Source organism: Lissotriton vulgaris, unplaced genomic scaffold, assembly GCF_964263255.1.
Source record: "Lissotriton vulgaris unplaced genomic scaffold, aLisVul1.2 SCAFFOLD_228, whole genome shotgun sequence".
Lineage (NCBI taxonomy): Eukaryota > Metazoa > Chordata > Amphibia > Caudata > Salamandridae > Lissotriton > Lissotriton vulgaris.
In genome coordinates, this window is record NW_028252959.1 from 1599348 (window position 1) to 1626802 (window position 27455).

Genomic DNA, 27455 nt, shown 5'->3' on the forward strand with positions numbered 1-27455 from the left:
TAGTTGAAGTTGCGGCATACTTTCATTATTTCATCTGACTTGGAGATCTTACTTATAGCACACCAGAGAGAGTAGATACACTAGCAGTTTTTGTCAATGCCACAAGCTACTGATTAACATAGTACAACTTCTAACTACATATTCCTTACCTTAGAATATTCCCCAAGGCATCAGACTGGATCTGGACATTTAAAAGCAGTACCCCTGCACACCGGTATGTGGCAACGATCAATTACAGGTTATAATCTTAGGCATCACCTTTGCCAGAAGGGAAATGCTTTGCCTATATAGGATACACTCCAGCGTGCTTACTTCAGTTCCTTCTTTTCTGCAACATCAGCGCAGATCCTCACTGAGCTACCTTCAGTCATTTTTCGACTGACATTTTTTTATATTTCGGTTCCAGCGTATCATCTTTTTTCTCACTAGAGACGTTACCCGAGAAACCTGTGTGTTTCAAGCCTTGTGGTACCTGTCACATGAAAATCAATGCCACAGACTTCCACTTGGTTTGCCTCTAGTGCCTAAAGCCAGACCACGATTCCAAGGCCTGCCTGGATTGCAAGACCATACATTTGAAAGCCATCCAGGAGCAGACCATGAATCTTTTGGCTGTATGACACTGAATGACTCCCCGCTGCTCTAGGCCCTGGTCATCAGGGAGCTCCTGCAGGCCCTTGTTTTGCTTCCTGGCTTCAAAGGTATGAGCTACAAAAAGATTTTGGAGAAGCCAAAGCATGTTTTGACTTCCCTGCACCAATCCAAGTCCTTGGACAAGGAGTGGGGCCAATGTCACAGTTTTAAGCCCTGCTCCCAGGGCATCTATGTAGAGCCTAAGCCATGGTCCGATCCACGTCTCCTTGAGTTTGCTGGAGTATCCCCCACCCAACTTTGTGTAAGCAACTGGACTCCACTGGAGTGCCTTTGGACCCCACCAGTCCGCCAGATGCTGGGTGTCCAGTGACGTGTCTGCCGTCAGCATCAGTCGGACCCTCTGAATTTGTTCCTGGACTTAGACCGACCCGGTTGTGAAACCACAACATTCGCTGGGGTTCAGACATGTGGCACCGTCCCCATCTGCCCCATCGTCATTCTTTACTTTGATACAGAGCCACATTGGTGGTGTCCAACATCTACTCCGGCAACTACCGGATCCAGGTCTTCTGAGTTGGAGACAGTTCCTTCTTTTACTGATAGGCCCTGTGAGGAATAAGATTAAGGGGTACCTGAGGTTTCCTATATTTATCCCAACCCCCTCTTGAGGAACCTTTGGCCGATGAGAATTGGTATCAGGAATTGGTTGATCAACCCCCTCTTGAGGAACCTTTGGCCGAGGAGAATTGGTATCGGGAATTGGTTGATGAAGTGGCCTGGTCACCTCACCAGTCACTGGTCTCCTCTCTCCTCCTGATGCTGCCCACTGTGGAAGTCAAGACTAACGTCTTAACGGATGTGCTTCAGCTTAGGAGAGCCCACACAGGACCCCTCCTCTCCTTTCATTAAATCCTTACTGATTTCCTGCTTGGGCTTGAACCAAGCCCTTCATAGGCACTCCTGCCACAGCCCTACTTCTGGGGACCCAGCCTTCCACACCAGCACCCCACCACAGACAGCCTGGTGGTACAGCCTCAACCTTCAAAATAAACCCTGGCACGTTCCGTACCAAACTACCGGATTGGGAATCCAAGAGGCTGGATACCTTTAGGAAGAGGATTTTTTCTTCCACCAGCCTTGCATTATGGTCTGTGGACACCACATGCTTATTGAGCCGGTTTTCCCATACTGTATGGGACTTTGCTGCACAAGTGCTGCCCATGATCTCGGAGAAAGTCTGAGCCATCCTGACCCAGGCTGTTGCTGATGGCAGGAAGGCAGAATAGTTCACCATATGCTGTGGCCTGGATATGACTGACCTGCTGGGCAGGGCTGATATCTACTGGCTTCTCCAGGAATGTCCAAGCATCCCTTATGGACATTCCCTTTGATGACACATGCCTGTGTGGTGACTGGGTCGATTTGGCACTTAAGTGCTTTAAAAATAGAAGAGCCCTGCTAGATCGTTGGGACTATCCATGGCCCATGACAGCCGTATTCCACCTTCTGCTCCTTCCGTTGGTATGGAAATGGCTATCAGCTGCATCCTTTAATTTCCAGCCATGACGTTTCAGTCCTTTCGCGGCTCTGAATGCGACTCCCACAAGCCTCATGGGACCCAAGGCCAAAGGTCCAACTAGATCACCCCCCACCCCGCCCTCCAGCTGCTGCAACCTCAAAACCTCTTTAATATGCCCTTGAAACATTATGGGCAATCAGTTGGCCTCAGGATCAGAAACCACCTGCCCCAATGGAGAGCTGTAACATTAGACAAGTGGGTCCTTCAGATTGTTCAGCTGGGTTACACCTCAACATTAAAGCACACCTGCTGCCATTGCAACTGTCCTAAGATCAGCTGATGGAGGACCATCTATCACTCTTGGACAGGAAGTGCAGGCTGTTTTGGCCGAAGGAGCAAAGGAGGGGTGCTAACAGCAGAAGTAAGTTGTGGCTGCTATTCCAATTTAGAAAAGACAGCCAGCAGTGGTGCTTCTGGATGGTACTGGTCAGATATCCCAATCTTCTAGTTCTCTTAGGCCCACTCCTGAAGTTCTGACTGCCTACAAAACTCAATCCTTGGTAAATGCTTTCACAATGTTAGGAGTGTAACCAAATTTCCTTGTTCACATTGAGCTTTCTTAAAGTTCTTTATGTTAAGTATCCAATTCAATCACACTCAAAACAGACCCAGCCTACAATTTTCATCCCTTATGGGGACTTCATCAGGGCAATTTGATTTATCCTCCTTCTCAAAATTGGATACCTAATAAAAATAACTCTATGGAAAACGACACCAACATCTGGAAGTTTATTGAAAAACAAGATATGGAAAGTAATTGAAAACAAAAGAGTGATTACAGATACATGAAATTCGAATTGAGAAGTTCAGTGTGAACAGGGAAATTAGGTTGCCCTCCTAATATTGTGAAAGCATTTATCGTGGTTTCTATTCCTGCTACTTCTTGGTGTCTGAAAAAGATGGAGAGCGCCATTCCATTCTAGACCCCCGCTCTCTCAATTACTTCTGGAAATAGGAGAAATTCGAAATGTGCACTCGGGCTCAGGTACTAGCTGCCCTGTATCCCCAAGACTGGATGGTAGTGTTGGACTTGCAGGATGCCTGTTTTCACATACCTGTTCTGTCAGCCTACAGACGTTTCCTGGGTTCATGGTGGTTCAAGATCATTTCCAGTTTACTGTGCTCCCCTTCAGCCTTACCAGCGCCCCTCAGGTGTTCACTTAAGTGATGGAGGTAGTCACAGCCTATCTGTGGAGGCCTGTGGTACCAGTCTTCCCCCTACCTGGACGACGGGTTGTTGATGGCAAACTTGTCCTAGGTTGTTGTCGCTCATTTTAAGAATATTGAGTACCTCCTGCATATATGCTGGGGTTCACTAGCAACATGCTGAATTCACACTCCCTCTCAAATGCTTTCTTTCCTCATTCCTATTCTCAACACTGTGCAGTTTCAGACCTATCCTCCGGAATGACAATTCCAGGATATTCAGGCTATGATTCCTATGCTTCAGCTTGTATCCTGGAATATTGTGAGACTGACTTAGAGGCTACTGGGCCTCATTCCCTCCCGCATCTTGCTGGTAAATCATGCTTGTTGGACTATGCAGGCCCTGCAGTGGGACCTAAAGTGCCAGTTGGGTCAGCATCAGGGGAATCTCTCCAACTTGGACCAGATATTAGAGGGAACTGGAAAAGACCTACAGTGTGGTCGATGTACTATAATTGGGTCAGGACAGACCCCTCTCCTTTCCCCACCCAGAACTCACAGTGATGACAGAACCTTTCTTATTTCGGGAGGCCATCTGGAGAGGTGGAGATCAGAGGACGCTGGTCTCTGGAGGAGTCTCAGCTTCACATCAACCTGTTGGAGTTGAGAGTGATCCGCTTGGCAGTGACAGCCTACCTTCCATCCACCAAAGGGAAGCTGGTTTAAATGTTCACCATGTTGTACTGCAACAAAGTGGGCAGTGTTAGGTCCTGAACTCCATGCCAGGAGGCTCTGTGCCACTCTGGACATGGCTGGAACATCAGGATATTTTCCTGGTCGTGCAGCACCTGGTAGGATCACTAAACATCAGGGTGGATGAACTTAGCCGTCAATGCCTCGCAGATCACAAATGGAGTCTTCACCCAGAGGTAGTCCAATACCTCTACAAAGATTGTGGTGAACCTGTGTTAGATTTATTCTCCACCACAGATAATGCACAATGTCAGCATTTCTGCACGTTGGAGTTTCCAAGGCAGCTCTCGCTTGGAGACGCATCTCTGCTATACCACCTGACATTTTTAAATTTAGTTGGTAGAAGAAACTGGACAAGGGACATCTGTACATTCAACATGATTATAAGTGTTTTGTGGACTGTCTTTATTGAACTTTGCATAATTCAGAATAATAATGTATATAGTTATATAATGAGAACAGGACCAACTGGGATTTAGAGTCTCATATACCTAGCATAATGGTTTTAAAATTCAAACAATGATATGAGCCCGAAATAGTCACTGGCTATGAATACAGCATTTTGGCTCAAGTGGAGCTCAGGATTTTTGTATGCCTTTCTGCCGATACCTCTCCTGCCCCAAGTTCTCCAGAACATCAGGACCGACTGGGCCCAAGTCCTCTTAGTGGCTCCAGATTGGGCACGGAGAGTATGGTATCTCAAACTCCTGAGAATGGGCATCAATCCTCTGATCAGCTGTCCCTTTGGGGGGCCCTCCTGGTGCAGCAACCGGGCACGGTTCTGCATCCAAACTTGCGCACCCTGCAACTTCATGCTTGGAGATTGAGTGGCGGCAGCTGAGAGTATTTTATCTGCCTTCTGAAGTGTGTGATGTTCTTGCAACAAAGCAAAACCAAGGGGATGATGGACGGAGTGTTGAACATTGCAAGCACTCATCCCAAGTAAACTGATCTGGGTTTAATCCATCATCATTCTTTAGCTCACTCCGCCTCCCCAGTTCAGACATGGCCATATATATGCAAATCAGTCTGACCCTGTGCCTCATGGGGACAGTCCAGCCCGAACTGCCAAGCCCTTGTCGCTGCTGCTGTGAGGACTAGGGGACACTGAGGAAGACCCGGAGCCGTGCACAAACTGCCCCACGTCGGAAGTCGAGAACCAGGGGGTCAGTGTCCGCCAGGAGCACCAACAAGCTTTGGCAGCAGCAACGCATGTGGAACACAATGAAGCAGCAACGTTGGGACCAGCAAGGTCCAAGGGACTCACCAAGTGCAGGAGAGTTAGGGCATGCCCAGAGCAAGCAGGGGAGCCCGCAAAAGCAGGAGAAGACCCTTGAGAGGACCCGCAGGCCATAGGCACAGGAGTCGCAAGAGGATCTCGAGCAGCTCACCAAAGAAGAAGGCCCGCAGTGCAGAAGATGGTGTAAGGATGCTGATCTTAGAGGCTCGAGGCTGGAGCTTCTTTTAGCCAGAAAATCTCTGGAGTGCAGAGCTAACAAGCCTTGGCAACGACAAGTCAATGCAGTGCACAGGGGTTCAGTCCCAGCGGTTCTGATGAGGGGCGCTGGCCTCAAAAGTGCAGAGAGAACAGGTCAGGCTTTGAGGGAGTTGCAGAACCACCACCTATGTTGCAGAGTCGTTCGAAGTCTGTGGGTCGTCAGGAGCTGCAGACCAGCCAGCTTTGGTGCGGTGCCTGCAGATCCAGGGGAGTGACTCCTTGACTCCTAGGGGGGTTATTCAGGTGTCCTTTATTGCCACAGTTCTGTTGAAGATCCTATAAGAAGCACAGACACTGACGATGAAGAAGACTTTCAGAACAGTGAGACCAGGAGCAGCAGGATTCTTCTTTGATGCAGTCTCGGTTCCAGGTGAAGTCCAACGAAGTCCAAGTATCCAGACGGTTGAAGAGTGATGTGGTTTTAGGCTTGAGTCTTGTCCCACGACGAATCTGAGGTAAGCCCATTTATGCCCTAAGAAAGGGGTTAGGTCAACTCAGTGGTCTCTCCCAGAGGAGGGGTAAGACAGAGGGAAGAATAATTCCATGTCCTTTGTCCAGTTTCACACTAGAGCGGGAGCCAAGGGCTCCCAGAAGTGGTTCCAGCTGTAGTTTGCAAGGAGGGCACCAAATGTCTCCTTCAAAGTAGTCTGGTGCGCTGGCAAGTGCCCCCACCCCAGCCCAATACTATAAGTCCTGTCTGGGAGGTGGTCACACTTCCCTGTGACAGGAAACCTATTGTTCTATCTTCCCCTGCTCAAGCTCAGCTCAGCAGCAGGAGGGCAGAATCATGTCTCTGGTCGGCAGCAGCACTAGCTTGCAGGCACACCCTGGAAGGCTGTTACTAGGGCTTCCCGGAGGAGTCCCCAGTGCATTGAATCATATCTCCAACACCTGTAACGGTGTTAGAGGGATGATTCCAACATGTTTGATAGTAAAAATGCCCCGGTTCGGCACAGCCACTATATATTTAGCCATCGCTTAATGACGGATGGCCACTACATCTATCAAAATGGCTGACCACACTTACAAAGCCTTGAAAATCGGCTCCGGCGTTTGTATGGGTGTTGTGCTCATGCAGGGGCACAATCACACTAATAACCAAGCACCCTGCCTTCAGGATTGAAAGGCCTGCCTTAGTGGGGACTTCTAGGTTTTAAGTGTAGTGACTTCAGATATAAGAAAACGTGTATCTCTGGTAAGGGGTGCAAGCACCAACTTACACAGGTGGCAATGGCAGGCCTGTAGTCACAGTTAGAGTGGTCTCTCATGGATGGCATAATACATGCTGCTACCAGGAGAGGCCCTTGGTGTACCTATGCCCTGGGTACCTCAGTATCATATGCTAGGAACTTATAGCTGTACACCAGTAGCCAATTGTGAAGGTACCAAAGTACTTACCATGTCAAACGTAGGGAGGAAACGCAGTGACTGGGTCCTGATTCGCAGGATCCCAGTCAGACTAGTCAAAAAAACATAGTGACACCTGCAAAAAGTAGGGGTAACCATGAAAGCAGATCCTACTTTCCTACACTGAGTGACATTTATGATTGATTGTACGCTCCTTTTGAAATGTTGTAGTTGTTATTGGATTGAGCGTGGCTCCTAAGCAGTGGGTTCATGAGAATTTGAGACATGGTGCGACATGGAATGTCCCACACTGCTTTTGCTTAGTTCATGTGTGGTTAGATAGAGTCTCTTTACTAGATAAGGCATTATGGGAGATAAGTAACTTAGGGCCAGATGTAGGTAAATCTGAAATACCAATTTCTTAATAGCAAATTTTACCGCTTCGCTATTAGGAAATCGGTATTTCCTATGTAGGTAAAGATTCGGTAAAAAATACTGAATACTTAATATTCCTTATTACCGAATTGGTAATTGAGATTCGGTAATAAGGAATACCTACCCCTTCATTTCTATGGGCTTGGAGGCCCATAGGAATGAATTTGAAGACATCCACCATTAGCGATTCAGTATTACTGAATCGCTAATAGCGGGAGCACTTTCAAGGGTGCCAGGGTGTCAAAAGGACACCCTGTTGCACCCCTGAAATGTGCATGTGTGCACATACATGCCCTAAGGGCATGAATGTGTGCCACATGGCACTAAACACAAAAGTGGTTTTTTAAAGGAAATCGGTAATTACCACCAACTTGAAGTTGGTGGTAATTATCGATTTCTTAAGGGTCAAAAGCACTCTTTAATGTGCTTCCTACATTGCATTTAAGGAATCGGTATTACCGATTCCTTAAATGCAAGAGCAATAAGGAATCGGTATTTACCGATTCCTTATTTACTGATTCCTTACCTACATTAGGAATGGCTAAATACCGGTCGGTAACTCTGAAATTTACTGAATTTCGGCGTTACCGACCATTATTTGGCCACCTACATCTGGCCCATAGTCTTTTATTCTCTATGGTTTATCATATTATCAAGCCAGTGAATGTTTTGAAAGTCTGGTGAGAGGTCTCCTTAAAAAGGTACAAGTCAATTATTCTGCATATACTTCACCATTCATCACAAAGTTTTGTAGTTGCTAGCATAATTCAGATCCAGAATTAAACTGCGTAAGATGTATGCGTTTATCAATTTGATTAATCTGGACTAGGAGGAACAGAATTTCTCATTAAAAGACTCTTACGTACAAGTCCTTGACAGGCCCAAATTTTGCAATTGATAACCTGGAAACAAATATTTAAGGTATGCCGACAGTGGATTTAGGCCATGCTTAAACTGAAGAGTTTGTCAACAACATATTGACCAAATTAAGAGTTTTAAATCGGAAATGATACATGGGCAGTACTGATTAAAGAATGCACAAGGTCAACCACAATGTTCACCCAACAGATTTGATCAGGGAACAGGTATGAAGAGGAATAGGCCCAGTCTTCTCTAGTGCAGTGTGATCTGCTTGAGAAAGTAATCTCTTAATAATAACATTTAAGAAATATCCAGCAGACAATGAAGGTTTAAAAAGATGATGATTTTTTTGGAGACGATTTACTAAAATTAATAAGCAAGCTAAGACTTAATTTTTCCTGTAATGTAAAACATTTGAAACCATACCCTTTTCCAGATTGTGGAGGGACACAATAAAGGACTTCAAGTAAGGTCTCGTATATCAGATAAGGAGGACCACCTCCTTCTTAATGTGAAATCCCAAAGGGGCTTTTGAAACTAAGGGTGCTTAAACCTGGAATGTTTCTTATTGTGGATATTGATTGACTGTAGGAAAAGTGAACTGTATAATGTATTTTTCAAACCTGCCTTCTGACCACGAAGACTAATGAGGTATCTGGGAAATCCATTGATTCGTATAGATAAGAAGATGTCACTAAGCAGCCGTGTAGTTAGCTGATTTTGAACCAGGGACATTTAGAACTATACTGTAATCACTGTGAGATGTGCTTTAGACTGCTTCCTAACATGCAAATATACATAATGAAAACTAGAGTGTCATAATTTTTTATCTTAACAGTAGGCAAACTTTCCAATACCAAGAATTGCTTTAATGATACTGCCTACTGCAGTTGCATAGGTTTGTGGCTTGTGACCTCAGCTCCACATAGGTCCGTGAGGCCTGGTTAGTTTAATATGTTATTTAATTGTTGTAATGCCTTCATATGCATTGACCTTGGTAAATTAACGCCAGAGTGTTGTACTATTTTTTACATAGGAAGCAAGCTGTCCTAATTTGAGAATTCAATAAAATGTGGTTGCCTTAGTACTTTTAAGGCATTTGTGAAGTCCAGCTCTTCCTTCCATTCATTTAGTCCAATTCACTCACATCTACTCCTCTGACATCTGGAGTAGTCTAAACACATTTCAACAAATGTAAATGAGTGAGCAGCAAAATGTGTGAATTGCCCCGTGATGCATGTGCCCATTGTTTTTTCTACATGGCCACAACACCAAAGTGCAAACCACTGGAAGCATATCACTTTCAAAACATTTGTAGCATTGCTGTATCCCTGTGTGCATGTAATGCTCCCATTCCCAGTTCTGAGGCCTAAACTGCCACTGGCTGTATGTGATCGAATCAACAATCACCACAGCAGCAAACAACAACCTACAAGCCATATTTTACTCTTAACACCACACTTCTAGACAGTTCACTTTGCTAAGAGGACACTGTATATTAGCAGAAATGCCCCCCAGAAGGAGGAGGAATGAAGGAAATCAGTAACACAGAAAGAGAGGGAAATGAAAGGGTGATTTCAGAACAGTGGGGGTCAGGTGACTAAAGACAATTATTTTGTTGTTTTTGTGGATATGGAGATGCAATCGAAAGGGGAACGAGACCAAAAATACTGTGACGTGAGGGTCATCTAGGAGGGTGATGTTAGCGGTCAAGTGATTGAGTATAGAGTGAACTGAAAATAAAAGTGTGGGTGGTTAATTGACTAATGAGGAGACTAAAAATTGAGCTAAAAATTGCAGGGCACAAAATATGCCACAAGGGCCAACATTTTAAATAGATTGGAGCCCTGGGTGGCCAGTTATCCACTAATAGCATGCACTCATTGCCTTTCAGTGTGCAGTAATGTGACTCATAAAAGACACACAAGTATTTAAGTATGTCTCCTTCCTCCTTCCTGTGATCCTTAAGAGGCACAACAGCAGCATATTTTACTGAACTCTTCTATATACGGATTCACTCTGCTGTGAATCCAGGTTGCATGTTCTGGTCTGCTACCTGGGCAGGTTTGTCCAATAACATTTAGAGAGCAAACAAGTAAGGCTACACATAATAATACTATTAATATTTTCAGTGATCATCTCCAGACCAATCATGTTGCATAGATTCAATAGTAAACAGGATACCAAAATAAAAACAGATTAGCAACTGAACCGTCTCCCATATCGATTATTGTAGTGGTGAGCGGCTCTGTACACACTCTTCAACCTTGAGACTTTCTCACTTCTCCAAATAACCCTCACCTTGAATAACATCTTCTTCATCAGCCTAGCCCTTTAAATCAAATCTGTACGACTGGAAAAAAACATAGATGGACTCTGTAGTGCTTCCTGCAGTAAAATGTGGATTCAGGCGTTCAAGTAAGAGGGCATAAACTCCTTAACATTAATAATTTCAAACGTTGTTATTTTCAACAAGCAGCTCAATAGAAGAGGTCTTGGACGAGGCAATGAATGCAAAAGTGGATAGATACAAATCAAAATGTCAAAAAATGTATATGTAGATCTCCTTTCCAGTGGTTTTCAGCTGTGAGGAACAACACCAATTTAAAACACTGAAGTTTAGGATGGCATTTAATCTGTTGCTTAGTGTCCTTGCATGTAACATCCAAAATCTTTAAATGCTTTCCACTGTATGAATTTTCAAGATGTTTTCATTAAGATGCTGTTTCAGAGAAAAGTGTTTTTTGACCTCATACACTGGGATTGGATTCAACCCAGATCTGTGATTAGGGTGAGTGACCTGACCTCGGGTCACTCCCCACGCCGCATGGCTCCTCCTGGGTGCCCGTGTCTGCCTCCAAGCTGCTGCCGAGGGTTCACCGCCCCTGGCGTCTGTTGACCTTTTGCAGTGAAGTAGTGTGGCTCACTGGTTAGAGGCGGCAGACCCGAGAGCAGAGGACGGCCCGGGACCAGGGTTCGAATCCCGGCGCGGCAGGTTTCTGGACCAGGGTCAGCGGACTCGATAATTCTCTCGCCTCGGTGCCCACTCTGATCAGCGATCGCACTCGGCAACTCTGGGCATTAGCTTGCCTCATCTTCACTAACGGCCCCACCAGACCGCCGGGGATGCCTGGTCTCACCCTGGAGATACCCATTAAGGGACCATCTCTCAGGGAAGCCAGGAAGGGTTTCGCAGCGGTCGAAGCGCCTTGGGACCCTCCGGGTAAGTAGTGCGCTATATAAATGCCTATACATTACATTACACCTGCTAATCTTTATTTTCTTCCTCCCATATTTTTGTACCTTGCCTTTTGTAACTTGTCTTGTTTTTTACTTTTTGTCTCCCAGCCTAGGTGCTCCTTTTTGCGCCACTGCCCTCTGTGCCCCCGCTTCCCCCCTGCGGCCCGCCCCCTTATGCCTTCTGTGTCCGTCCCCTCGCCCATTGGCCGCCCTGCTCACGCCGCCTCTCCTTCCCACTTGGCCTCTTATAGAGGTCGTGTATCAACAAAAAGAGAGAAAGGGTTGAAGGGCACTCTTGGTCCCCAGTAAATCACAAGTAATCAAAGAAAGAGTGTCCGTAGAGGAAGGATATACAAAAAAGTGGTTGTCGCACGTGAAGTCTGAGGCCAGTTGTAAGTGGTCAGGTAGTAGGACCAATTTCATGAAAAAATACAATGCTTTTTCAGGAAACCCTCACTCACCCTAGTGGTGACATGCTTCATCATCGGGTCCACCGGGAGAGATCGAGTACCTCCCCGGTGTGCTGCGACGCCAGGAGACTGCGGAGCAGGTTTTTTGTGTGAGGATGAAGAGTGAAAATTTAAAATAGGGTTAAAAATGTCAGGGGTTGTACCAAAAAAACTTTTATTGGTTGGTCAACCTGACATGTTAAAAACTGATTATGTGTAGGGAAACTAGCCAATTACAATATACTGGTGTTACCCTAAGAAGAAGGTCAACATGTTTCTGCCCGTTCTATGTGTTATTTTACTGGGCTTTCATCAGGACCGGTAAGCGAGTGTCCCAATGACAGGAGGGGCGCGCTAAGGCCCGCCCTGCCAATGGCCGTGAAAGTTAAAAATAGCACTATGTGTAAAATGGTGCAAAAAAAGAAAAGAAAAACACTCGGCACCTAGCTGCACCCACGAGATCCAGCGAGGGTGCAGCTAGGTGCCGAGCGGGTGCTGAGCGTTGCGGGCGGTGTGCCATTGTCGCTCCCACCCCCCTCCTGAGTTCTATGGGGCGTGGCTTTATCTTTTTTCAAACTCCTAGGTTCCTCGCAAAAGAGGTAAAACCCCAAACTTATGAGTTTGTTTTTCTTTTCTTTTTTTGCACCATTTTACACATAGTGCTATTTTTAACTTTCACGACCATTGGCAGGGCGGGCCTTAGCGCGCCCCTCCTGTCATTGGGACACTCGCTTACCGGTCCTGATGAAAGCCCAGTAAAATAACACATAGAACGGGCAGAAACATGTTGACCTTCTTCTTAGGGTAACACCAGTATATTGTAATTGGCTAGTTTCCCTACACATAATCAGTTTTTAACATGTCAGGTTGACCAACCAATAAAAGTTTTTTTGGTACAACCCCTGACATTTTTAACCCTATTATAAATTTTCACTCTTCATCCTCACACAAAAAACCTGCTCCGCAGTCTCCTGGCGTCGCAGCACACCGGGGAGGTACTCGATCTCTCCCGGTGGACCCGATGATGAAGCATGTCACCACTAGGGTGAGTGAGGGTTTCCTGAAAAAGCATTGTATTTTTTCATGAAATTGGTCCTACTACCTGACCACTTACAACTGGCCTCAGACTTCACGTGCGACAACCACTTTTTTGTATATCCTTCCTCTACGGACACTCTTTCTTTGATTACTTGTTACCTCTTATAGAGGTCGCCACGAGGCAGTGAGTGTGACCTGACCTCGGGTCACTCCCCACGCCGCATGGCTCCTCCTGGGTGCCCGTGTCTCCCGCCAAGCTGCTGCCGAGGGTTCGCCGCCCCTGTCTGTTGACCTGCTAATCCTTTTTTTCTTCCTCCCATATTTTTGTACCTTGCCTTTTGTAACTTGTCTTGTTTTTTACTTTTTCTCTCCCAGCCTAGGCGCTCCTTTTTGCGCCACTGCCCTCTGTGCCACCCCCCCCGCTTCCCGCCACTGCTCCCCTGCGGCCCGCCCCCTTTTCCCTTCTGTGTCCGTCCCCTCGCCCATTGGCCGCCCCGCTCCCGCCTCCCAGCTGCCCCTCTCTCCCACTTCGCCTCTTATGGAGGTCGCCGCGCAGAAGCGCGCAGCTGGCGCACCAAAGGCAAGCCCGTCTGCGCCCGTCTGCGCCCGTCCGTGCCTGGACCGCGCCCATGCCAGGACCCCTGGACCCCGCGCCCCCGCTACACCAGACTACACTACGACTCCGGCACCCTCCACGCACTCAACACCGGATGAGGCCACCCTGAAGCGCACCCAAGGGCCCTTCGCCTGCCGGAACTGCAGATTCACCAGCATCCAGTCCTACAAACCACCAGCCAGAGAACCAAACCACCTCCGCTGCATCCTTCTCAACACCCACTCCGCTCGCAATCACGCCATCGAACTCTGGGACCTCCTAGACTCCACCGCTCCCGACGTCGCCTTCCTGACGGAGACCTGGCTGAACGCCACCTCAGCACCAGACATCTCCATAGCCATCCCACAGGGCTACAATATCTCCCGCAGAGACTGCACCAATGGAGTTGGAGGGGGAATCGCCATCATCCACAAGGACACCCTCAGAGTCTCGACCAACACAGATGACACCCTCACCACCGCCGAGCACATGCACTTCCAGATCCACACCGACCCCAACACCACCCTCAAAGGAACACTCGTCTACAGACCACCCAGACCACGACCACAGTTCTGCGACATCATCGCCGACCTCGTCAGCACCCACGCCCTCGCCTCCACGGACTACATCCTCCTCAGGGACTTGAACTTCCACCTCGAGAACAACAACGACGCCAACTCCACCGCCCTGATAGACAACCTCGCCAACCTCGGACTCAAACAGCTTGTTAGGACACACACCCACGCCGCTGGACACACGCTGGACCCCATCTTCTCCACAAGCCCCCACGTCTCCTTCAACCACACCACCGAACCCCACAGGACCGACCACAGATGCGTCCACTTCACCTTCAAGAAACCCGCCACACACCACCGCACCCAACAGCTACCAAGCCGCTGCTGGGGCAAGGTCACCAAGGACCAAATGACTACCACCCTCGCTCTGAGACCACCTGCCAACCCCACCGACCCAGACACCGCCGGGACCAACCTCAAACAGTGGATCAACGACTGCGCCAACACCCTCGCCCCTCTCAAGACCTCCACAACCAACCACACCAACAAGAAAGCCGCCTGGTTCACCGAAGACCTCCGGATTTCCAAGCGCACCTGCCGTAAGCTGGAGAAGAAATGGCTCCACGACCGAACACCAGACAGCCACACAGCCCACAAAGCGCCACCCGCAGACACCACCAACTCATCAGGACCGCCAAGAGGACCGCCTTCAAGGACCGCTTAGACAACAACGCACACAACACCAAATAGCTCTTCAGCATCGTGAAAGAACTCTCCAACACCAACGACATCCCACCATCACAAGACCTGTGCGACTCCCTTGCCACCTTCTTTCACCGCATGATCGCCGGCATCCACGACAGCCTCAACTCCGACACCCCCACACCCACCACCGAGTCCACCACCCCTGCGATCACCACCCGCACAAGCCGCCTGTCCGCCTGGTCCCAGGTCAGCGACGAAGACACCACCAAAACCATGAACTCCATCCACTCCAGATCCCCATCCGACCCTTGCCCTCACCACGTCTTAAACAAAGCCAGCACAACCATTGCACCCCACCTCCGGAAAACAATCAACAGTTCCTTCGAAACAGCTACCTTCCCAGAAAGCTGGAAGCACGCCGAGATCAACGCCCTTCTGAAGAAGCCCAAGGCGGACCCCAAGGACCTCAAGAACTTCCAGCCCATCTCCCTGCTCCCGTTCCCGGTAAAAGTGACAGAGAAGATTGTCAAGAAACAGCTAACCCGCTACCTCGAAGACAACAACATCCTGGACCCTTCCCAATCCGGTTTTCGCACCAACCACAGCACTGAGACCGCCCTCATTGCCGCCACTGACGACATCAGGATCCTGATGGACAAAGGAGAAGCAGCCGCCCTCATCCTCCTTGACCTATACGCAGCCTTTGACACAGTCTGCCACGAACCCGATCAGCACGCCTTCATGTCGCCAGAGTCCAAGAGAAGGCCCTGGCCTGGACCACATCCTTCCTCTCCGGCAGAACCCAGGGCGTCCGCCTCCCACCCTTCCACTCAAAAACCACTGAGATCATCTGCGGCGTCCCACAGGGATCCTGCCTCAGCCCGACGCTGTTCAATATCTACATGGCACCGCTCGCCCACGTTGCACAACAACATAGCCTCAACATCATCTCCTACGCCGACGACACCCAGCTGATCATGTCCCTCACCGAAGACCTCCACACCGCCAAAGCCAATCTCCACAGAGGAATGAAGGCCGTAGCCGACTGGATGAAGGACAGCAGACTGAAGCTGAATTCAGACAAGATGGAGGTCCTCATTTTCGGACCCACCCCATCAGCCTGGGACGACTCCTGGTGGCCCTCATCGCTAGGCACAGCCCCGGAACCCACAGACCAAGCACGCAACCTGGGGGTCATCCTCGACTCTACCCTCTCCATGACCAGGCAAGTCAACGCCGTCTCCCCGTCCTGCTGCAACACCCTCCGAATGCTCCGCAGGATCTTCAAATGGATCCCCCCCGACACGAGAAAAACCGTCACCCAGGCCCTCATCACCAGCAGGCTTGACTACGGGAACGCCCTCAACTCAGGAACAACAACCAAGCTCCTGAGACGACTACAACGAATCCAGAACGCCTCGGAACGACTGATCCTCGACGTCCCCCGATGCTGCCACATCACACCCCACCTGAGAGGCCTTCACTGGCTCCCCGTCAACAAGAGGATCACCTCCAAATTCCTCATCCACGCACACAAAGCACTACACAACACCGGACCTACATACCTCAACAACCGACTCAGCTTCCACACCCCCACCCGAAGCCTCCCCTCAGCCAACCTTGCCCTCGCCACAGTTCCTCGTATCCGGAAAGCCACTGCAGGCGGCAGATCCTTCTCCTACCTCGCCGCCAAGACCTGGAACGCTCTCCCTACCAGCCTACGACAGACTCAGGACCTGCTGGCCTTCAGAAGACTTCTCAAGACCTGGCTCTTCGATCAATAGCAGCCCCCCAGCGCCTTGAGACCCTCACGGGTATGTAGATTGATTGATTGATCGATTGAGTGTCTGAAAAGTTTCAGCATTCGGTACATCATCTCCGTGTGTTTGCTTTGTTCGCCCTAGACGTGGGTGCCCTGCTCACTGTGCCACTGGATTCAAAGTAGCCTGTCTGATGAGGGGTGTTACCCCGTAACCAGTCCCAGGATGCTTGTTTCCGGTCCAGGGAGGACCTGGCTTGGCAGTTCGGTCTGGACTGTTCCCATGAGTCACAGGGTCAAGACTGATTTGCATATGGCTAGGTCCAAACTGGGGTGGCATAGTGGGCAAAAGAACCATGGATTTAACCCAGATCTCTTGACTGGGGGAGAACGTTTGAATCATTCAGCATTCCGTCCATCATTTGTTGCAGTCTCACTTTTAGAAAGTAGGCATATTACTGCCCTTCGCCCTTTCAGACCTGCAGCCTGTCTTGGATCACATGACTGGGTGTAGCTGACCGGCTTTGTGAATTACTCCCAGACAGTCATAATAATAGAGGGATTAGATTTGCCTGGAGTGGCCATCTGCTGACAGCTTAGGAAGGGCAGAGCTGAGCACAGCCCCACATATGACTGAATAGTCTGTGCTGTGCCATCACACAAAGGCCAGCTCAGTCAGCTCTACTGTTTGCATTGCAGCATTGACCACTCATGGGGACTGCCACTGTGAAGCTCCAGCAATGCCCACCCACAAAGTCAGCCGGCTTCTCGCTGTCCTTGGTCCTCTTCAACGCAAACGGGACTCTTGGCACAAACTATAGAATGTAAACTTCAGCGGGCCTAATCTCGTGACTATAGCCGACCTTCACTCCATCGCAGTTGGCCTGGAGGTGTGACTTTGATTCTGTCTAGTGAGACCGAAATGCCTGGTTGGCGCTTTATGCTTTTTGGTGCTATTTCACACTTTACTCTTTAAAAATTCATAACTCATGTTCCACTGATTTAATTTTTGTTGTGTTGGTCCTGTTTTATTTCTTATATTTAGCTCTGTACTTCCAACTTGATGTGGGATCCTTTTTGTGTGATGTACTCACTGTTTTACTGTTTGTAATGTTGCACAAATTCTTTACATATTACCTCTAAATTAAGCCCGACTGGTTAGTGCCAAGCTACCAGGGGGTTGAGCTCAGGTTTGGGATTGGTTTGTGCCTCACCCTGACAAGGATTTTAGTGGCTGCTTCGACCAGGGCTCACAATGCAGTCCACCACCAATCCAATTTTTCACAGTACTCTTAATTGAATTACATTTTTAGAAGGCAAGAAACTCCACAAAATTGAGAGAGGTGCCCTTACACCCGAAAGGGACAGGGTCAATTATATTATATATTATATAATTATAATTATTAATTATTATAATCAAAACTGTCCCTTTCCTGTATCTCTAGTTACACATCCAATAAGATGAATCAATGCACTCTCATGCAAGCTCAAAATGATTTACATTCACTCCATAAACTACACACTGAACATCATTGTATATAAAATGTCTCATTTATTTAAGTTGCAATTATCTAAAAATATCAAATATCACTCTGATACTTTGTTAAAACAACAAATACATTGATATATATTTATCGCAAATAATCTCTCTCCAGAAGAAAATTTGATATGTACAGCATCAGAATTAAAAACAAATTCCTATATATTTCACTAATTAGTTACATAATAAAAACACAAGGATGCCACAATAAAAATATAAAGTTATCGACGCACCACCTTCTACAGGACAAAAATATTTTTACAACAAGATCTCTCTTCAACCTGTTGTACTAGATCCATCTCCTATTTGAAATTGTACGGGATGGTCTTTAGATGTATTATTATCTTATCATTTAGAATCCTTGTTCATCCACTAAGTAACATTGAGTTTACTTTTCACCTACTGCAGGGGGTTACTGGTGGAAGAGTCACTTCATTTAACACTCATATGTCATTTTATGCAGGGTCCCTTTTCCATCTGATGTATTAGGGCACAAGGTGCTAAATATGACAGCAGTTTGTGTGCAGTTCTTCTGTCTTCCCACAAGTTCTCTAAAATTATCATCGTTACCGTCCTGGCGATCGCATGTTTTTCATTTTATTGAAAAAGAAAGAAACACCAGATCGTCAGGATGGGAATGCTGAGAGTTTTAATATATAATTTTTATTTAGAAGGCAAGTCACAGGGCCTGCAGGTTATCACCTGCAAAGTTTCCCCACCAGTGTCTTCAATGACAGAACAAAGTAAAAGTTAAAAAGTCATAGTCTTTCAGAGTTCTTATAAGTTTAGGTGATATGGCAGAGATCATCCCATGTCACTTTAAGTGGCCTTACCCATGTGCTCAGAGGAGCATTTGGCATAGCTTTGTTCCTCTTATTGTGAACTTTCCCTCTTAATAAATATAAGAGGGATTCTTGTGCCCCAGACACATTTCTTTCTTGACTTGTGAGCAACTGTCAGCTGTTGAGAACATTACTCTATTTCCCTTAAAATAATGTGCAACCACTGTCAGATGTTGTTATCTTTTATATAGCAAGGGCTTTGTTGACCCTGCAGACTCAGAAAAGATACCCATTAAAGAAAGAGTGATTTTCCGTAGTCATAATAAATGAGTTGCATCTACAAACCTCTGTGCCAAGACCACACACAGAACAGGTCAGTGACAGAAATGTGGATCATTTTGGCATCAAGAGAGTTTACTAAGTTGTCATAGAATGTAGTGTGATGTGCTGCTTGTACCTGCCTGTACGGTAATGAAGCAGGTCTTTAACATAACCCTTGCTTTTATAGGCAGCAAGTGCACGCCCACCAGCATCGTGGCAATGTCGTTACAATCCTTTAGTCTATTGATGAGGTAAGGAGCAGTGTACAAGGCACTCTTCAGAGGAGCTGAGTTGAATCAGGGATTCTAATCTATATCACCTAAAAATGGAATGAAACCAGTTTTTGAACAGTCATTCTTAAGTCTGAATGTAAAAAGGTTTTTTTCTCTGTGGAAGAGGGAGTAGCCAGGCTGATTGAGTTTTCTTCGTTGTAGAGATTTTGAAGAAGCTGCAGGTACATGCGAGTGAGTTTGCCTATGAAGAGAGAAAACTGAACAGTTATTGCTCACTGACACATAGCTGTTGTTGAATCATAGGTTGTTTGGTGCGGCAGGTGATGAGGTCCATTTGAACCTTAATCATATCCAGTTCGAAATAGGCACTTCCCCTCCAAAATGGAATGGGGCGGCAACCTAGATAGTTATGTATCTTGGTCAATATTGATACCGTGTTTGAGAGAAGAGGCATTAGAGGCTCCATATTCAAGTTGAAGGGTACAGGGAGGCAGTAGATCCTCCATAAGCTACTGGCTTTCATTGGTGTCTGAAGGTGTCCATGTGAACAGGTTAGTGTTGTTTGCAAAGTTGGAAGTACTCCAGTGCAGTATGCAGGCTTTAACTTAGATGCATGCTAACAAGAAATTGATCAGGGATTGGTGGTTGACAATAATGAATTGAAGCAAAAGATATAGCAGGACCGAAGGGCATACATTTATTTCTGTGCCATATGAAGTGTTGGTGATATCCACAACTTGGACTAGTTCTGTTGCAGTGCTGCTTTTAGGTCTGGATCTGTAGTGTTGTAGCTGGTAGTTGATGCCCAATTGACTTGCTGACAGATGGTGGCAGATTGTTTTTTTTAATATTTCCTAAGGGCTTTATAGATCCGAGATGTGATAGTGCGACTTAAAATGGGATTTATTCAATGTTAAGAGGATCTTACCTACTTTGTGGTTTGGGGAAGAAAAGAGCAATTCTCCAGAGAATAATTTCACAGTGATAGAGGACAGCTTGTTATCTTTGATAATGCTCTTGGAGGAATAAATGACATCTGTAAGATTTGTGACAGAAAACATCTTGCTTGTGGATAATTTGGTATGGAATAAGGTTGACTTGATTGCTTGGTGCTATTGATGTGGAGCCTTGTTGTCAGTGTTTCATTAAATAATTAGTTGATGTCATTGTACTCAATTGAGTGAGGCATTGGTTCTCCTGGAATTGGATTGATGCACATCTTGACTGCTTAGAATGGTAGATGATTGTGCTTAGTTGCACAATCATCTACCATTTATGGTAGATGATTGTGCAACGTTTGAATTATAATTGTTGTCTTATTTGTAGTGCTGTGGCTTCTAAAGCTAAATATTTTATGGTTTACTTTGAAATTGGGTATGGCACAATTAGTATTCTACATCTTTGTTCTCATATCGCACTATTCACTATCAGATTTGACACGGCACTAGTTGAATGTTGGAAATTCAAGGTATCCTAGTCAAAAAAGTAAATGCCGTTAAAAAAAAGATTCTGGGAGACACTTAGGAAATTGCTACTCTGCTCTGCATGCTATTCCATTGTAAATTAATTTTTGCTCAGGTTGTGTGATTTTATGCAACTGGTATGAAACTTTTAAAAACTAAGGAAGGCATGATGATCCAATGCAGATGTTTAATCTAAGATGCTGGTTATCTATGAAGTAGATCAATATATTCATTAGAACAATGTGATTAATTAAAAGGATACATGTAGTGGCTTTAGAATGCGGTATAAATTTAGCCACTGTAAAAATTAATCCCAGAAGAAATCGTTTGATTATGTTGGTTTTTGTGCTGCTTTTCAAAAAAATACATTAAAAAATAGCTTGACGTTTACTTAGTATCAGGCATTTGAAATCGTAATGCAGATTTGGAAATGTTTTTAACATGCTTCTGGATGAAAGGCACGCAAAGTGACATAATCAAAACTTCAAGATCAAAAACTTGCCAGGTAGATGTTATTTAATTAAAGAAATGATAGGAAGGTTTCATAATTTTATTAAAAATATTTAATGAAACTTGGAGAAAGAAAGGCCTCAAATAGAGATTTACAGGATCTCATTAATGTTTATGGTAGTTCATACTAGTAAAGTATGAGTTTGGGTGTGATATAATCAATCATGATCTTTTATTACAGTATGTTTGGAGAAACAGACCGAGACCTTCAGGAACTGCAGGCATCCATGGAGCAGTTATTACGAGAGCAGCCAAGTGAAGAAGTCAATGAGCAGGAGGAGACTGGAGCCGATCCAGTGCCACATGGCGAGAACGTGGGACCCACAATAGCGAATGACTTGGAATTGGATGAGGAGGAAGAGAATCTTCACAGCAGTGAAAGTGCACTTAATGAAGAATGGCAGTCAGGTGCGGTTTAAAATGCTACTCGTGCCACTTGTGTTGATTATGTAAAGCGTGAGATCACATGTTCTTCTAATGCATATTTCTTCCTACAGATTCCTTGAATATTTGTCAGATTCCAGACAGGATCTGGAAACTTTTCTCACGAGCGCATTTGTACATTGTCTGGTTATTAGGAAATATGGCAGAGGTCCTGCGATGAAGATCACGTCCACTATGCTTCTTAAGGTCTAGCTGCCATCAGGCTTGTTTTGCCAGTTAATATACTAGAGCAAGAAAAGAGAACAGCCAGGGAATTCAAAGCTGCACTGCCTGATAACGTCACCACAGTAAATTAGAAAAGAAATGCTGCCCACCTCAATGGTCAGCTGACCAATGACCATCGATTACAATACAATCGTTCAAAAGGTTTTTGAGAGGCAACACCAATATTGTTAATACAGCACAGTCATCATTATGTTTGTCACATGAAATTAATACTCGTGGTTCTTCATTAATCCAATCCAATCTTGAGCTTTATTTTGTACTTTTCAAACGGAGCGCAGCCAATGCGTTTCACCTAACAAGGCTTCATCAGGGCAAAAAACATATGTTGAACAAGTCCAATGAGAAATATGTTATCTCACGATAAAGAGTCGGCCGTGTAGCCAAAACTTTACTACGAATTTTATATTCTGAATTTGATAAGGAGAGTGGTCTATAGGAGAAAAGATCATCTGAAGCCCGGCCTATTTTGAGCAAGGAGGTGACTAAGGCCGGCTTAGTGGACTGGGGTTGTGTACCCAGTTCAAAGGATGTGTTATACAGTTTCTCTTGGCATGGTTAGAATAAAATTTGATGGGCATTCTATTGATGTCTGGTGTTTTATTGCTTGCGATGTCCTTAATAGGTTGGCGTAATTCACCTTGTGATTGGAGGCCTGCGGCAATTCTAGTGATGTTGGTGTGATCTGTGGAAGCCTCAAACTACCCAGGAAAATGGCGCTCTCTGCACAGGACGAAGTAGACCTTGCTCTATATAATTCAGTGTACTCGGAGTGAAAGACCTCATTAATCTCCACTTGTGTGTTGCAGTGTATTTGAGATGGTGTTGTGATGTATAATATCGGAGTGCAAGACATTGGTGGTTGTATCATTTGGGCCAGTAATGTCCCAGATCTGTCACCTTCGGAGGGGATCCTCTGAATATAGGATTTATAATCTACCAGTCTCAGTTGTTTAATAACTCTGCGTGTTGTATTTAAAGATTTTGTAGATCACTCAAACGTGTAGGGTCTCCTAATGTCTCTTGTTCAAGGAGTCCTAGTTGTGATTCTGTGTGAATGAGATCACCAAGGATGAAGTGCGAGCACCTGTCGCCATGGCTATTGACACTCCACCTTAACTGCTTCCCATTCTGTGAGTTGTGTGGATGCTGTACCCTGATTGTCAGCAAAGTAGGTATCTAATGTGGTGCCCAGGGTTTCTGTTGCAGTAATCCCTCCACTTTTTACCTGACTACTGATGCCCTTTTACTTGGTGTGCCCTTGGTCCCTCCCATTCAGATTCCCAGGGCCTGTGTTCTTTCCCCAAAACTAAACCCAATTGGCATCTCTTGCCTTAGGTCAGCCCCTGGTAAATGGTACCACAGGTACCCAGCGCACTGTGACCAGAGAAGGCCTCTAAGGGCTGCAGCACTTATCGTGCCACCCTTAGAGGTACCGTACCACTACACTCACACACTGCCATTCCAGGCTGCATGTTTTGGTGCAGAACAAAGTAAAGAGTCGACATGGCACACATCTCTGTGTGCCATGCCTACAACCCACTGCCCTGGCATAGATTAGTCACCCCTCTAGTTGGGTGCACTATACCAGTGGTGAGGGTACAGGTGCATGAGCTCTGTACCCCTACAATGTCTAAGTCCATTCTTAGACATTGTAAGTGCAGTGCTGCCTTTAAGGGTATAAGGTGCTGGGAGTTTGTCATTACGAACTCCACAGCAGCATAATGGCTACACTGAAAACAGAGAAGTTTGGTATCAAACTTCTCAGCACATTAAACCCACACTGATGCCAGTGTGGGATTTAATGAAAAATGCACACAGAGGGCATCTCAGAGAGAGAGAGAGAGAGAACAAACCCACCTCTAGTGTCCCGACTGAGTGGCTGCTTAGGCTGCCATCAACAGACATGTTACTGGACCCCTGGTTCGAGAACCTGCTGCTTTCGGGGGCCTGAAACAATGCTCATTCTGGGACGAGGTGCCAAGTCTCCTCCCCCAAGATGGGCAGGGTTCACGAAGGGGAAGCTTCAAAGGAATGCGCCTTTGTGAGCTTCCCCAGACCACTTGCTGCTTTCAGCAACTGGTCCCCACTGGTTCTGCCCCCCACTTTGGGTGGGAAAAGCAAGTGAGGGAGAGAGGTGTGCCCCCCTCTGCCAACTCCACCCCTCAGGTGGGGGAGGCGAGGTGAAGCACAACTCCGAGTCCCCTCCATCTTGAGGATGGTGGGACCCATCAACCAGGGACAGGCATGTGCCCCCCTCCCCCTGGAGGGGGGCACAATAGGGGGTGTACCCACCCCAGGAAAGGGACCCATTGGTCCCTGGCCTCTACCTACCAGTAACACCCCTAAATCTAGTATTTAGGGGCACCCTGAACCTTGCTTCCTCAGATCCAGCCAGACAACAAGAAGAAAAGGACTGAACAGCCGTGTAGCAGCTTACAAGAGGAAGGCGCCACTGACTTGGGCCCAGCCCTACCGGCCTGTGACCCCCACCCCTCCCCCCTCCACAAAACCCGCTCCTGCAAAATTTTGGTGTGTCTTGCAGCCAGAAACCCCAGATGACCTGCCTGCCATCACTTCCAAAGACTGCTTCTCCTGTGAACACCGGATTTGTTCAACTGCAACATCTGGCAGGTAGCCGGAGGCCACGAATCTGCCCCACTCTGCACCCGCCATCCACGGCTCGAGCTCGAGTGGGCAAACACATCCGGCGACACCTGACCTGCCTCAAACCTCCAGCCGACGCCTGCAGCCTAAATCCAGAAGGCCCCCCAAGCTCGACCCACAGCTGGTAAGAAGATCCGACCCCAGAAGGCACTCCGCACCCCATGGTCTTGTATGCCCAAACCAACGGTGCCTAACCAACTCCTAACTTACCTCTTGAAGTGGTGGTCATACCCAGAAGTCCTTCGTCTCCCTGCCTGCACTGCTTTTGCAAACCGGAGCTTCTCCATTGAAAACAACATGGCGCCCGACGTCGAAACAGCACTCTGCGCCTGACCGCCTCAGTGCCGCTGAGGGTGCACCTTTTGTGCTACTTTGTTTCCCCATTTGCCCTGACCTAAACCCTAGGAGCTTTGCTCCCACAACCCGGTGGCCTTGCCAGTAGCCACCAACCAGAGGCCCACTATCCCCCATTGGATAACATTGGGCCTCAACACTCTGCACCCGGCCGCCTTAGTGCAGCTGAGGGTGCAACAAGAGTGCATCACTGACCCTGGGTGACCCTGAGTCTAACCCCAGAACCTTACCTCCCACAGTTGATAATTTACCTGTGAACCGATATCCTGTTTTTCCTCCATAGGATAACATTGACAATTTTCTTCCAAAAAGTGTTTGTGTGGAGTTTTGAAATCTAAAAATATTCTTTAAAAATCGCACGACTAACCAAAACTTATTTACTTACCTGTTTGCAGGAAATGTCCCAGTGCTGAATCTAGGTATCCAGCACTGAGTTAGAAAAGTAACGTAAAAAGTAACTTACCTGTAATTTACTGAAAAAATCTATTCATTTCAATGTACTGTATTTGCTAAGTATTGCAACCTACTGCATCCCCTGTAAATCAAACAAAGCACAATTCTTATTGAATTTTCAAACTGTTCTACTATCAGAAACTTATCACTGTAAAGTATTTAATGCTTACCTGTGCCTGGCTTGCTTGGTTCTAAAAAGAAAACAACAGTATCTTTTTTATACAAAAACAACTGGTCTAGAGTTCATTCCTTGAGTATGTGAATTCATTTTCTGACTGAGTGTGTATATCAAATGCTTAACACCGTCCTCTGATACTGCCTTACTGCTCGACCACTCTACCACAAATAGAGAGTAAGGTTCTATCTAACTTTAACCTCTGCCTACCTCTGGGGTCACCTGGACACTATACACACTATACCTCATTTTGGTGTAGGATTTATAGAGCTGGTTTTCTACAGCTTTAATGACGTAGTCCCTAAAGCTGCTTGCAGCCTGGCGCTACAGTGATCTGGCTCCTGGCCCCGGTCGAGAGGAATATCCGAACACTGCTCCCGGGGATGGAAGACTTCTTCCTCCCACTGGAAGTCGTTTGGGTCAGGTAAGAAGCACCATAAAAAGCACAAGAAGTCGAAACATGCTTCGACTTCGCCCCGTCCATCACCCGATGAGACTGAGGAGTCTCGGCGTTGACTGGGCCGCCGCCACATTTCCCTCCTTTCCGAGGCCGGGAGCAACCCCTGCCCAGCTAAAATAATTTTATGACGCCATGTGCGCCATATTTGGGCGGCCTAACCCTGCCTGTGCCCTTCAGGCTGTACAGGTTCAGCAGAAGGAGACCCGTGGGTTTTGCACCTTTGGCTCCAGCCATGGGCTCCTCTTGGATCTGTTCCTGGATCCAGACTGGCGGTGGTTGTACCACGTTGACCTTTTTCCGGCGCTGCATCCGACACCAAGACACTAGACGTCACTGGCGGCGTTTCTTCCATCATCATTCTGGATGACATTGAGCCGGCTGGACGTCCACCGATGCCGAGGCCGGCACCGACTTTCAGGACGCCTATTTCCATATTCCCGTCCTGCCCATCCATCGCTGCTACCTGCAGTTTACCGTGAGCCATGAGTACTTTCAGTTTACCATGCTCCCCTTTGGCCTCACCAGTGCCCCTCGTGTGTTCACCTAGGTGATGGAGGCAGTTGCAGCCCACCTGCGGAGATCAGGGGTTCCAGTCTTCCCCTATCTCAGTGACTGGTTAAAGTTGGGCTTGTCCCAATCAGTCGTCTCCCACCTCTAAACTAAGGCGAGCCTCCTGCATTCGCTGGGGTTCGCTTTCAATGTGCCGAAGTCTCACTTGACTGCCTATCACCAGTGCAGTTCTGGACACAGTGCAGTTTCTGGCTTATCTTCCTCACTGCTAGTCCGGTATATTCCGGCTATGATACCAATGTTTCAGCCTCTAGCCTGGATTTCTGTTAGAATGTCTATTAGGCTGCTGGGCAATGTTCTCCTGCATCCTGCTAGTGGATCATGCCTGATTACACATGCGAGCACTGCAGTGGGACCTTAAGTTCCAATGGGTGCAGCGTCCTGGAAATCTCACCAACCTTGTTCAGATATCGGAGGACACTGAGAACGAGATACAGTAGTGGCTGACAAGCCCCGATTGGGTCAGAGGCAGACCCCTCTCTCTTCCCCACCTAGTTCTCACAAGGGTGACTGATGCATCGCTTCTTGGATGCAGCTTTCATCTGGGAGATGTGGAGATCAGAGGTTTCTGGTCTCCGGCGGAGGCCAGGCTCAAAATCAACTTGTTGGACCTTTGTGCGAACCGATTGGCACTAAAAGCCTTCTTTCTATTCCTCAAGGGAAGGCTAGTTCAAATGTTCACAGACAACACTACTGACATGTGGTACTGCAACAAACAGGGTGGGGTGGGGTGGGGTTGTGGACCCT

The 27455-nt window shown here is 47.0% G+C and overlaps 1 protein-coding gene across 2 annotated transcripts in view; it reads left to right on the forward strand.

Annotated features, from left to right (window-relative positions):
• The window catches only part of LOC147661202 (serine/threonine-protein kinase Nek1-like), a 1124062-nt gene that overhangs the window by 971736 nt on the left and 124871 nt on the right, over positions 1 to 27455 (forward strand). For both annotated transcript variants that reach the window (XM_086951243.1, XM_086951242.1), the window contains one exon: positions 21545 to 21771. In XM_086951243.1, coding sequence (XP_086807369.1) covers positions 21545 to 21771 — 227 coding nt within the window. The remainder of the gene's footprint in view (positions 1 to 21544; positions 21772 to 27455) is intronic.